The sequence below is a fragment of the Aedes aegypti genome, chromosome 2 (assembly GCF_002204515.2).
Source record: "Aedes aegypti strain LVP_AGWG chromosome 2, AaegL5.0 Primary Assembly, whole genome shotgun sequence".
NCBI classification, from domain to species: domain Eukaryota; kingdom Metazoa; phylum Arthropoda; class Insecta; order Diptera; family Culicidae; genus Aedes; species Aedes aegypti.
The window spans coordinates 309,930,831-309,945,437 of NC_035108.1; the positions used below are offsets into that span (position 1 = coordinate 309,930,831).

The following is a 14,607-nucleotide window of genomic DNA, read 5'->3' on the forward strand; positions in this document are numbered from 1 at the left end:
TATGCGATAAGCACAGTTTTTAGAAATCTTTGTTGCAAAAAATACCATGCTGCAAAAAAACTTTAATGTCCTGTAAATTTGAATCCAAAAAATCGTTTTTTTTTTCTGATAATCCAAATAATGCTGTTTCAGCATAAAGCACTGCATTCTGATTTCTCATGTTTTTGAGGATACCCTGCTCGGGGTGTCCGGTGATGATGACTTTCCTTATGCGAATGCACTAAGAATTATACATTAACTTCAACTCGAATAATGTCCGAAAAGAATAATTGAAAAAATAGACAAAATTACTAAAGGATTTTTTTAGACAATGCATATTGGAAATTTTTGATTATAGTGTTCCATTCCAGTAATAAATTATTTCTTTGATTTTGATTCATTTTTTTTGTATTTTCACATTTATTCATTATTATTGCTTAAACTATATTTTTACTAAAAAAAATATATTTCATAAATTATTTGTTCAATTTTCAAAACATTTTTCGCAAAATTTTTCAAAAAACTTTTCGATACACTTTATAAAATTTAAGTATGATCAAATTCCTCAAGGAATATTGGAGGGTAGCTTTAGAACTTTTGCAAATCTCTTGGAAATTTGTCAATGATATTATGGGATTTGTTCATACTTTCAAAGCGAATTCCTCCTGGTGGACATCCATTCCTTCGATGTCTACTTTTTTATTAGAAAATTGATTCCGGATTTACCTAAAAAAATTTCCTTAATTTTTCAAAAGTTCAACAATTCCTCCAAAAAATCATTGATTCTGTCAAATCTAATACTGAGATATTTTGAAAAAAGTTCTTCTAGAAATTCTTCTGTGAATTTCTTCAAATAGTTTTCCCAAAAATGTTATTATTCTTCCGCGAAGTTCATCAAAAATCCTAAAGAATTATTTCCAAAATACAGCACAAATTGCGTCAAAAATTCTTTTTTTATTTTTTCTAGCAATGATGTTTCAAATTTTCAGATTATGAAATAATTGCAAAGAAAATTGTTTTTAAAATGTCTCTTGCCTTCAACTCTTCGGAGGAAATTTGTTGAAACACCCCAGGAAAACTTCTTCTTCCGGAATTAGCATAACAGTAGGGAAACATGTAGCAAAATAACTAGAAAGGGGGAGAGGATTTATGAAGATATACACTCCCGTGCATAAATTTGGGTTCACCCCCTAAATAACATGCAAAAGTGTTCAGTCCATATCTCTGACATTACACGTCCAATTGAAACTCTCTAAGCAGCATTCGAAAGGCAAAGAGTTATTCTTGCTTCGTATGTATTTTTCCAAAAACATTCTTTGAACTTTTTATACTTAATTTTTGCTTAAAGTTGTGAAAAATCATATCTAATTTTATCAGCATTGGGTGGGCCAAAATTTTGAATCAAAGTGTCATTAGAATCGCAATCTTATATTCTTTGAAGAGACCCCACGAAATTTTTGGCGGAAAAATCTGGAAAGTATTCAAAATCAATGAAATAGTCAGTCAAGTCATCGTGCAAAAGTTTGGGTTCACCCCTCAGTATGGTGAATCGTGCAAAAGTTTGAGTTTGATTTTTCAGTGTGTTTTTTGGAAAATGTAACAACTGTAAGTAAAAATTAAGCATGAAAAATTCGAAAAATGTTTTTTCTTAAAATACATACGAAGTAAGAATAACCCTTTGCCATTCAAATGCGGCTTAGAGAGTTTGAATTGGACGTGTAATCACAGAGATATGAACTGAACACTTTTGTATGTTTTTGAGAGGGTGAACCCAAACTTTTGCACAGGAGTGTACATAGAGAAATTTGTATTGATCTTCCTTAAAACACTTTTTAAGAAATAATTTTACCAATTAGTTTGAATTTTTGAACGATACGAGGCCGGAATTTCCAGAGGCTTTCTGGCAGAATTCTAGAAAACCAGAAGTCAAGGAAGGATAGATTGGAAAGATAATTTCTAAAAAAGTTTCTGATGGATTTTAAAAAAAAAAAATTTATTGCATGTAAATTAATTAAAGATGTTCTTACTATCCTGTAATTTACTTCAAGAGAAATTCAAGTTCAACGTAATTTAACATTTTGTTGTTTCTCCTTCCTTCACATAATGCTTTGATGAACTTCGTTCAAAAATCTTTCCACACTCTAAAAGCAACATTTTAAAGAATCTAAGAAAGGTAAAATAGGTACTGTTCCTGATTTCTGAAAGTCCATCAGGAATTCCTCAACTAAATTTCAAAGTAAGACAAAAGTTTCCCCACATTGCATTACGATTTTCACTACAATACATCGTAGATAAAGTGCTTGAAAAACACCGGCAATATTTTCGCGTTAAACTTCTACAGTACAACAAAATAATCGATGAAAGACCCTTCAAAAAAAAATCGTTCGGAATTTCTAGAGGTAGAAAAAAAAATGGCTTCTTTCTACATCAATATTTTCACCATAGTATCATGAAACTTCGGAGTTCATAGAAAATAGTATCTAAGTTTTTAATTACAAATACTTCCAGTTAAAATACCATCCGTGTTAACACCAACCATTTCTATTACAAAAATAAGAAGAAAAAAGAACAAGAATGTTTGTATTAAAAACCACAAGGACCACTTAAGCGATTCTTGAATTAAAAGGACAGGAATTTAGTATTTTTTTCCGAATTATATGTAAGCTGCAGTTTTTCAAAAAAATAAAAAAAATAACAAAGTTCTTTCAAACCTTTTTTTTTGTAGGGGGAGATCCCCCAGTGCCGGACAGCACCCAATACCGGACAAAGTCGAAACATTGAGAAATCATGGTCCAATCAAGATGGTGTATTAGTAGAAAAGAAAGCTATTATGTAGACTATTGTTTGCGTAGAATAACTCATCTTTGAAATATGCATCCCTTTTTAAAAAAGTAGAAAAGTTTGAAAATCTTTAAAAAATTGACGTATTTTCTTTTGAGCCTATTTAGTAATTATTTTGAATATGAAAAAATACTTTGGATACCGCAAGCATGATCGAACATAATCCTAATTTGATAGTATGAATGTGTTTTGTTTCATAATTGAAGTAAATATGGACAAATTACAATTTTGGTTAAGCACTTCCTGTCCCTCAGTTTCGGACAGCTTGATTTGTTATATAATATCTTTGTAATTATTGCATCAGTGTCTCAAAATACTTTCATTTTTCATGGGTTCCGTCGACCATGGTATCAAACATGCAATAAAATTAAGAAGAATGAACATTCATAACAACATCGTAAAAGGTGCTATTTTTCATCATATATGAAAGAGGTTTTTGATAGGCATCTTGCAAATAAACTATTTCTATAGTGCACACATTCAATGATGTTCAAATTTACAGAATTCGAGGCATTTCCAGATCGTGTCCGGTATTGGGTGCCACCTTTCAAGATCGATCAATTTGGTAGGGGGAGATCCCCCAGTACCGGACAGCACCCAATACCGGACAAAGTCAAAAAATTGAGAAATCATGGTCCAATCAAGATGGTGTATTAGAAAGAAAGAAAGCTATTATGGAGATTAATGTTTGCGTAGAATAACACATCCTTGAAATATGCATGCCTTTTTCAAAAAGTAGAAAAGTTTGAAAATCTTAAAAAAATTGACGTATCGCCTTAATATTGAGCCTTTTTAGTAATTATTTTGAATATGAAAAAATACTTTGGATCACGCAAGCATGTTCGAAAATAATCCTAATTTGATACAGTTAACTCTCCCTTACTCGATATTGAAGGGACCATCGAGTTAGGGAGGTATCGAGTTACAGAACACAAAATCAGTGCAATTGCTATCCAAGGGACCATCGAGTTAGCCATGAAAACCAACTTTTACTATGGTTCTCTAACTCGATATCGAGATAGCGAATATCGAGTAAGGGAGAGTTAACTGTAATATAAATGTATTTTGTACCATAATTGAACCAAATACGGACAAATTACAATTTTGGGTTAAGCACCTCCTGTCCCCCAGTTTCGGACAGCTTGATTTGTTATATGTTATCTTTGTAATTATTGCACCAGTGTCTCAAAATACATTTATTTTTCATGGATTCCGTCGATCATGGTATCAAACATGCGATAAAATTAAGAAGAATGAACATTCAGAACAACATCGTAAAATGTGCTAGTTTTCATCATATATGAAAGAGGATTTTGATGGACATCTTGTAAACTAAGAAAAACTCAAATTGTTCTTGTAAATGTTGCAAATGCATTGAATTGGCAATTGTATACTATTCCTATAGTAAACACATTCAATGATGTTCAAATTTACAGAATTCGACGCATTTTCAGATCGTGTCCGGTATTGGGTGCCACGTTTCAAGATCGATCAATTTGGTACTAAAATACATCATCAAAATGCAATGTCAAAATTCATATTTATATTTCCAAATTTATTTTTGTACACTATAAAAATGATAATATTTATCATAAATGGGTAACACGAGCTCATAATACCAATATTTTTCGAATTATGAATTTAGTGGCTTAAGTGTCCGGTACTGGGGGATCTCCCCCTACTAAAATACATCATCAAAACTCAATGTCAAAATTCATATCAATATTTTCAAATTTATTTTTGTACACTATAAAAATGATAATATAAAAATGTTGAGATATTCCTGGATCTGAACCAAAAATGGAGTGGATAAATTTTTAATTGTTATTTATGGAACAAGCCTGAAATTACCATTCGGAAAAAAGTTCTTTCTTTTTTTTTAGAGTTTTTTCTAGAATCTTAAAGAATACTTGATGGAACTTCTAGAATTTTTTTCGAGAATCTTAGTAAATCTGATGAAAAATTTCATAAAATAAATCCTAAAAGAATGACGAGTACGGTTTGAAGGAAAAAATATCTTTGGAAAGTACTTAGATGAATCTCTGGCTAATTTTTCGGAAGCAAATTAAGGAAAGAATAATATAATTATCCAAGAAATCCTTGAGCAAATAACTCGATAAATCATTGAGTATTTCCGCGGATTTTTTTTTAAAAGAACAGTTGAACGTATTCCTCTAGGAACTTTATAGAAATGTTAGATTTCTTTAAACATTTCTTAGATAGGCATTTTTGAAAAAAATATAAAAACAAAATAAAATATGTAAGTAGATGAAAAACCGAATTCAGTACTATACCATTGAATTCCACTAGAATTTGTATCTTTTAACAGATACACGTATTTCGACCTCAACTACAAGCCCGTCTTCAATGTCGTGCACTAGACTTGTCGAGTCTAGTATACGACACTGAAGACGGCCTTACAGTTGAGGTCGAAATACGCGTATCTGTCAAAAGATACAAACTCTAGGGGATTTTTTTTTATTATCGGACAACTTGGGCCGCAGGTTCTCCGATTTGCATGAAATTTTCACCAGAGGTAGAGCTCGTGGATACATGACCAAAAGTGAAATTCAAAAAAATTATAGTGGCCTATTTTCCCGGAAAACTCTAGATGAATTTTCACGATTTTCTATATCCCTCAAACTTTGAAAATTCATATCTCCTGAACTATGCATCGTAGAACAAAAGTTTTTAGTGAAATCGAAAGGAAACTTTCTTAGAAATCTATAAAAAATATAAAAAGAAAAACATTTCTCGGGAAATGTTTCACCATAGAGAAAATTGTCGGTAAAAAAACCTATCGTCTGTATCATGAAAAATTTTCAAAAAAGTATTTTTTGTCTCATCAATCCATACTCTAACTTTCGTCCATAGACGTCAAAGTGGTATCTTTTACCGTTTAGGTGACAGAACTGAAAAATCGATGACCACCCGCACGCTTCCCATAGAAAAATGTGTTCTATTGTGGGCCTCATAACCGTGCGCTAACGGCGGCAGTAATTTACACGCATTGTAAGTGTAACGCAGTAGTTTTTTCGCAATTTTTCCGACAATTTTCTCCATGGTGAAAAATTTTCCGAAAAATGTTTTTCTTTTTATATTTTTAATAGATTGCTGAGAAAATTTCCTTTCGATTTCACTAAAAAACTTTTGTTCTACGATGCATAGTTCAGGAGATATGAATTTTCGAAGTTTGGGGTGTATAGAGAAATCGTGAAAATTCATCTAGAGTTTTCCGGGAAAATAGGCCACTATAATTTTTTTGAATTTCACTTTTGGTCATGTATCCACGAGCTCTACCTCTGGTGAAAATTTCATGCAAATCGGAGAACCTCCGGCCCAAACCTGTCCGATAATTTAAAAAAAATGCCCTCTAGTGGAATTAAATGATATAGTACTAAATTCGGTTTTTCATCTACTAAACAGCTCAAAGATTTATTGAAATAAAATATTTTCGAGTGAGTTTTGAAGAATTGCTCCTTAATGTTAGAGAAATCTTAAAATTAATTAACTGTGAAAAATCCAGATAGATCTTCGGAGAACTTCTTTGAAAAAACACGAATAACATTTTTCCAAATGATTATTACGAGGAATCCTTAAAGAAACACCTGGAAAAAATATTTAATTTTTGCTGCCATTTTTCAAACAATCCTGTAGAGGAATTTTAGAAAGAACTTCAAAGCAAAGTTGAAAAAATTGCTGATAAACTCTTTAAAGAATTCGTAAAATGAATCCTTGTTTGGTGATCTTGAAGACATTTTTGGTGAGACTCCTAGATTTTTTTGTACAATTTCAGGAGAAATCCTCCGTGATTCCTGAAAATCCTGAAAAAAATGTTAATGAACAACTGGAGGATACTTTAAACTAGCAATTAAAATGTATATGTGGACCATAGTGGACCTTACAGGCGAAATGATTAAAAAAATTTGTATGCATTGTCTGGCGGAATTCTTCAAGACATATTTTAAGCAAGTCGATAGAGATTCCTCGAGAAATTTTCTGGTGGTATCAGAAAATCTGGGAATCCCAGGACGAACTCAGTGAAAACTGGTAAAGTAATTCTTGGAGAAAAAAAACTAAAAAGTACGAACTCTGAGGAATCTCTCCAAAGCACTGGTTGAATACCTGAAAAGTTCGTGGAAGAATCACAAAGGACTTGTAAGTTTTTTTTTTTGCTAAAAATCTTGAAGGATTTTTGACTGGATTACAAAATGAATGTATCTTTTTCGCATCGAAAATTTAATTTTACAAATATCACTGAACAAATAAATAAAATCCAGACAAAACTGTTAAAAACTACATTTTTTGTATTGCTTCTGTAAAATGCAATTCTGCAATTGTGATTATTGCTTCTTTAGAACAAGTATTTGCTAAACCCCAACCCCCCCCCCTTCCCTAGGTCCCCTCCAGAAAATAATCCTAGCTACTTCAATGTATTCTAGCTTTCTTGCCTTTTAATACACCATCATGGTTAGACCAGGCCTGCCCAACCTTTTTTAATCGCAGGACAAATATCAGAAACTATAATTTGAGGCGGTCCAAACTTTTTTTAATGCAATAATTTTAATTCTTTTCGGCAGAATCAAATAAAAGTGATAAAAATATTATTGAAGAAACTGAAAATAGATATTCGCCTCTATGATAATCTTGCCAAAGATTCAGAGAAAATTGTGCTCATGATGACGTCTAGCCCAGCGTTCTTTAAAAACAAAATGTCCTGAAATCTGTGAGAATGTTGTCCAAGATTTTATAAAAAAAAACATTCCCAGAATTATTTCAAAAATTTCCATAGGATTCAGTCAGAATATCATCTAGTTTTTTTTTGATAATCCACTTCAGTGTTTTCTAGGAATGAATGCACGGATGTAGAAATTGCCCATAGGATTCTTTCAGAAATCCCACCCAGAACCTAATATAAAATCCTGTGTTAGAATCTGAAGAAGTTTGTTCTGCTCAGAATCCTGTAAGAAGTTCACTAAGGATTGTGTTAGAAACTTCCATAGGATAATGTTCTGGATTCGGTAATAAACCTGCCTAGGTTGAAAAACTTTGTGAAATTTTTCTCTACATTAGAAGAATCCAGCCCAAATTTGCCATTAAGGTGAAGATGCATCGAAACCAAACCTCGAGTTTTCAAGAGCACAAATCTACAGAACCAGTCAATACCGACCATCGCCTAAAAAATTGAGATATAATGATCTAACCCAGGCCTGCCCGACGTACGACCCGCCTCATTTTGTGCGACCCGCGAAGAGTTTCAATCTTCTTCTCATATCTGATTGTTTTGTAGCACAACCTGTCCAGTATGTCCAGTACTGGGTGATCTCCCCTTATACCCTCAAAACTAGATCATTGTCTTGCTTCCAATAATTGCTGTGATACATATTTAGATTACGTATTCATCAAATTAAATGAATCACTTTGAAATTATGACTAACAGCTGAGAACTAATTGTTTCTGTTTTGTGTTTAACCTAAATTATAAAATTGTTAGATTTTTTTTTTCAAATTATGATATTTTCAAGGGTTTTCATAAGAAAATTACACGAAAATACTCAATTAAATATAAAAAAAACCCTTCATTCTATATCTTAATAAGTTTTTTAATTGCTCTCAATTATTACATACAGTTATCAGTTTGCTTTCATGGGAACAATTTGCTGCTCTCAAGTGTGAGAATTTCAGCAACCGAACAACAACAAGCTAAATTATCGAAATCGACGACCACACAACAGCAAAAATAAATTTCAATATTATCTAAAGCTGTGCTTGGGAGTATACCTACATAGCAAAAATTTACTTGCAGCCATAATATTCCCGAAAACCGATGGGAATCGATTTCAGCATCCATTTGACGCCTCCACATTCATCGTACATCAAAATATGTGATTTATACTGAATTTGATTCCATTCATTCAATTACCTTGAATGTGGTTAATAAAAATAACATACGAAACTGATCACGCTCAACTTTTTATATCGTGGCGAGGAATTAATTTCAAGAGCTGTATTGTCATAATCATAATCATTCCTATAAATTCCCTTGTAACTCAAAATTTATGTTTCAACCTCCCACTAAAATGTGCCGTTTCGATTCCATTCCGCCTGTCTCCCTGTGTGTATAGCTTCTCATCAACCTCCCAGCAACAACAACAGCATCAATCCCAGCAACAGTCTAACGGGACCGAAAGGGTATGACATGGCTACCGAGGTGGACGAGATTGCTCAGCCGCACCCGTCGTCGTCATAATCACAACCCCACCGCAAAGCACCACCTCCCGAAAGGGATTGCCACCCGCCAACGGAACTCCCCCTTCGTCATCTTCCCCAACGTATACAGCGACTGACAGCACCAACCACAACGACAGCATCAACATGAATTACAATCTTCGTCAACGCAGCCGTGAAAATGTCCCCCCAGGCGGTACTATCCAAAGTTGCAGTATCAGCACAAGCAGCAGTAGCAGTAATAATAACCAATCCGAATCGGAACACCCGGCCCAAACAACGTTGTCCCATTCCGAAGAACTCCAGGAGCAGCATTATAATCGAATCAACAACAATCACGTAATTGATGGAGCTGCAGGGCTCGGCGATGACCAGCTAGGCTCTTCCGGGGCAACGGTGACCGGCGACGACTCCGAGCCTAATTCCATCACAAATCCTACCCTCACCCAAACGTCCCACAACAGCAATGAATCACCGAGTAAAACTGTTGACAGCAGAATCCCTGTTTATGTTTGATAGTGAAGTTATGTGCAGTTGGTGTGATCCTTGAAAAATTAAGGGCAATGCCAAGTCCAGTCAGCGTCTGTTGCTACATCAATGTTGATCACCGGAGTAATTGGTTGTAAAGACTAATTCTTCGAAGGTAAGTCAATAGTTAAGAGATTTCTTACGCGTAATACAAATTTTGACATTATCAAAAGATTAATTCAAAATTCAAGTACCTATCGACTGCAATGCTTCTCGAGCCATGTAACGGAACACTAGTACGAGATTCACTGAAAACTGTCTCCTGTCGATTGTTGTAACAACGAAGCTAGTAACACATTGACCGTGGTGGTGACGATGAGCACAAAGAACGATAATGGTGATGATGATAATGCTGGGAATGTTTATCATTACTATCATCATCATTATTCACCCTGATACGCGGTGGATGGAACGTGTACGATAGCTTGTTGTGTAAATTGTCTCCTCATCTTGGCCATGTAAGTTGGTCTTTGTTTCAGAATAGTGAATAGTGTCTTTGATCTGTTGTAATGCGATTGTCTAAGCAATTGATGAAGTGTATTTCTAGGACAAAAGTTGCTAACAGGGCAGATTGATGCAGCTCAAAAGCCTGAACTTCCTTCCAGATACAGTACTGGATAATATATTTGAAACAAAAATTTATCATTTTCCATACAAAACGGTCAAAGCACGTCGAAAATCAAGGCGGATGCCGTACTAAATTACAAATTCGTTCTGTCTGTTTTTTTCCACTGACCTTTTCCAGACACTATCCCGCCGGTTCACCGGATCCGTGGGTGGAAAGAAGCTGAAAACCAATTTGTCAGCATGATGTCGGAAGTTGCCCATGGACCTCCCATCAGGCTTCCGCTTTGATGATGAGCAACAGCGCGCTACAGCTTTTTTAAATGCTTTTTGAATGTCACCATCCACTTCTGCTTCTGCTGGCTGGTCGTTGTCGTTCATAGCGTTCGAGGTAAGTACATCATACAGCAGCTCTACTACCCAACCATCATTCATCAAAGCACCTAAAACTCAAATCACCAAATACGTGCCCAGTCACGTTGAACTTTGCCATGCCATGGTAAGGGCTAGATGACCCGAATGCTGTAAACGGACGGACAACATACTTTCGCTTTTAACGGAAACTTCATCACTAGGTAGTGATTAATCGTTGGAACACGTTATGTTTCAAGAAATGTGGCATCACTCGATGAAATATGCTTGAAAAAGGGGTACTGAATAGTTTTGAGTCTCTAAGTCCACTGCAGTGGCGCAACAAAAAAGGGAGGTTATCATTCTTGGTTGATATCCCTTTCGGGACGAATCAGCACAATTGTTCGGCACCCATGACATTGAATGATTCTTTAAGCCAATAAATCATTGTTTTACCAAACTTTTTTGATTTCGATTATTGAATTATCATTGATACTTGTAATTAAGCGCAAAAACTTTTGTTTACATCGTGTTTAGAAAACACCAGCTCAGGGTAAACAAACATCGTAAGAATTGAAAAAGGTTTATCTGTCGCAACTTTTCAACTTTTCGTTTTTTCTAGGTATGCACAGATACTAATCGAGAGTGAAAGAGTCATTCTTTGAAATGGTGAAGACCAAATGTGAATTGATTCACACAGCAAAAATTTCTGGAGAGACAAAGTGGGTCCAGCACAATTGTGCTGGTGCCGGCCCTTACCCGGTCGATGTTCGTTGAGGACTATTAATTTTCATTTTCAGTATTTTGATCAAGTTAAGTGGTTGAATCTGGTTCTAATGTCCACAATAGTGCATAATATAGTATTGGAACATGAATGAGTGATTACATACGAATCATAAAAATTATGTACCGTACAAAAACTACACGCAGAAGAATTTCTGTATGTTAAGATAACAATTCTGTCAATTAGTTTTACTGACGCACAAATAGTTGTTTCGAAATAAAATTAACTTATGTCAACACTAAATTAACGTCAAATCAATTACATACACTTCTTTGATTGAGCTATCCACTTGTACTTATAACAATTATAATTTTGATAATTATCACTATTCGGAAACATTCACCTCCCTAGACTTCAAGTCATGCTCACAAATCTACTTACTTCTAACTTGCAAGGAATAGTGTAGGTGCTAAGATGACCACCTCTCACGCAGGAGACCACATATCAAGTTTGTCGACTCGCCCTTTGTTTTCATTTTTACAATGTTATTTTTAGATCGATAAAGCAGCACCGAATCTTTTCAGATATGTTGATATAGCAGAACAAAATGCTGAGTAAACATTGCAAAATATTGTAAACTCAATAAAATTCACTTTGAGTCAACTAAAATATAGTTAAATTTTGACGTTTGTAAATTCAATCAAAAATATAGTTATCAACAACTATATGGTATAGTTATGCTTAACAATATACTGTCAATTCAACTATATTTTTAGTTATCTCCAAATTAACCTTAAAATATAGTTAAATTGACCGGAAAAATGATTACGAACACTATATTTTGTTCTCCGTGATTACTTGCAAAAATATTGTTTATTATGTTGATCTACGAAATGCGTTTTAAACTGGCAAACTTTAAGATTTTGCAGTACTATGGAATACTCAACTAAACAATAAAGCAATGCATGAAGTTCTGGAGCCTAGATTATTGTTGAGACTGATATATTAAAAATTAAAATCTGCACTTAATCGAATTCCGCCTCAGGCGGTAAAGATAAATATAAAACAACAAAATCTGGACTTCATTGCCGTGTGTATAGTGTTGCAAAGTAACTAGCTGCATCGATCAAAGAAGTGTGGGCTAAATTCCCGCTTCAGCTCGGTTTTTTTGTCAGGAACTGTGCCATTTGGCGTTGCATGCTAGTCTGTTGATTCGTTTGATGCTCCCTTCGAAGGTCATAATCGTACATAATGCTTACCAGGAAACTTTCCATGGTAGGGTTGACAGCTAGAAGTACCCATGTAAGCGAAACGAAAAGGAAAACAAAACTTACGAGTATGGTCAGGGGTCATTAAAAAATTACGTTCATCATTTAGAGGAGGGGTTTTTTTTTTTGTTTCATGCAACTAGGAGTTTAAAAATCTTCATAGACTGGCCTGTATATGTTCATGCTCATGCCAGTGTAATTTTTGGCGCGGTGTGGGATCCACTTAGTGCTTTCCCCACTAAAAACACTCTCCTAGGTTTAGTACCATCACCATCACCCTCCGGAACTACCTTCCGGTATTACTTCGAAGGGGAGGACAACGTGCTGAGCGCACCACTTCAATTTGTTATTCTACATGCTGAGCCCTTCGGCTCCTGTTAACAGTTTTAAAAACCGTTCAACGACGTGCCTCATGCTGAGCCCTTCGGCTCCACTCGTTAGTAATTTGTTAATACCTATTTTCGCCCTTTGGCGACCCGTCAATTTGTTAGTATCTACATGCAACCTTCTGAGCCCTTCGGCTCCAGTTTGTGCACCACTCTGAGCTCATACAAAGCCCGCACTCGTATGGTTACGGCGACCATCTCCTTTCCATAGTTCAGCTGGAGGGGGGGGGGGGGGGGGTGTCAATGAAAGTGTGGTTAGGTATTAGGTTAAAAAAAATTTAGGTATTCAAAAAGCGTGAAAGATGGGGGAGGGGGGGTCTAGAAATCCCGAAAAACAATGGACGTCATGTTTGATTCGTCCCTCAGAGATTTACATTTTCCTTTGTAATCTAACGGTCACACCGAATGTGCAACTTTAAAAATTCATGGCAAACAAAAAAGCCTGCTGATCGCAGCTGTCGTATGGATTGTCTTATTAGAAGCATTGTCAGTTTATTTATTTTCAAATCTGATAATTTCCAAATAATAGAATACATTCGAAAAAAATTGATTGTTTCATGTAATTTTTCAAATAGCTGTAATATATGTAACAATTTCAAAGAGCAAATTCATGCTTTAATATGGTTAATTACCTGATTTTGACAATGCGTTTTTAAAAGGGTTTTTGAATTCCCTGTTATATGTTAGCTATCCGTCTTAGTTCTTTCACTCCTACCAAGTACTTAAAACTAATATTATAATGACGTAAATTCAATTTCAAGCAAAAAATAAAATAAAGTAAATTTGATATTGGGGCTAGGTAGCCATAATAGTAAACTCAGCAAGACCATGCTGAGGGTCGTAGGTTAGAGTCCAGCCGGTCGAGGATCATTTCGTAAAGGAAATTTTCTCGACTCCCCTGAGCGAAGAGTATGATCGTACCTGTCACACGATATACACATGCAAAATTGGTCGATTGACAAAGAGAGCTGTCAGTTAATAACTGTGGAAGTTCTCATGAGTAGTTGAGAAGCAGGCTTCTGTAACGTCATAAAGAAGAAGAAATTTGATGGTAATTATTTGCGCTTAAAAATGCGTCTTGGTAATGCGTCTTGGTAATCAACGTCCAAGCTGTCGGGCAAAGGTCCAAGTGTCTCTAAAAAAATAAACTTACTTTTAGAGTCTAGTACATGACTCTGATAACGGCCTTATAGTCCTTATAGGTCAAATTACGCGTATATGTTAAAAGATACAAACTCTAGTGGAATTAAATGGTACAGTACTAAATACGGTTTTCATTTATTTATAAGTATTCCACTAAACAATTCGAAGCTTTATAATTATTTTCAATTTTAATTTTTATTCCATAAATTATTTTTGAGAAAAAAACTCTTATACAATTTTTGAGGATATAAACAAACATAGCATAACCAAGATGGTTTGGTTAAGACAATAAGTTTTCACACATGTATGTTTACCCATTTTTCTATGGCGTAGACTAGTTCTTGAATTAAAGCGATAAACGTCATCGTCACCTAATGCTTTGAATCTTAGAAAGAATATGAAGTATTTTCATATCTCGTACATTGTTTTCGATCCATTTATAAAAAAATCATCTATATTAATCACATGTAATTAAAGTATTTTTTTTTTTAATTTTAATGCACATAAAAAAAAAAACAAAATTATTTCTGAATTTTTGGGTCACCCTATTCCACGAAAAAGCACCCTAATGACGAAATAAAAAAAATACGGGTCCA

The 14,607-nt window shown here is 34.6% G+C and overlaps 1 protein-coding gene across 7 annotated transcripts in view; it reads left to right on the top strand.

Annotated features, from left to right (window-relative positions):
- LOC5564970 (probable G-protein coupled receptor CG31760) overlaps positions 1-14,607 on the top strand; it is a 267,572-nt gene that overhangs the window by 221,375 nt on the left and 31,590 nt on the right. For 5 of the 7 annotated variants that reach the window (XM_021845678.1, XM_021845684.1, XM_021845677.1 and 2 more), the window contains exons 12-13: positions 8,945-9,690; positions 10,321-10,530. In XM_021845678.1, coding sequence (XP_021701370.1) covers positions 8,945-9,017 — 73 coding nt within the window. In that variant the 3' untranslated portion in view covers positions 9,018-9,690; positions 10,321-10,530. Of the gene's footprint in view, positions 1-8,944; positions 9,691-9,748; positions 10,034-10,320; positions 10,531-14,607 lie in introns of all 7 variants that reach the window. The other 2 variants (XM_021845682.1, XM_021845680.1) reach the window with 2 other exon arrangements.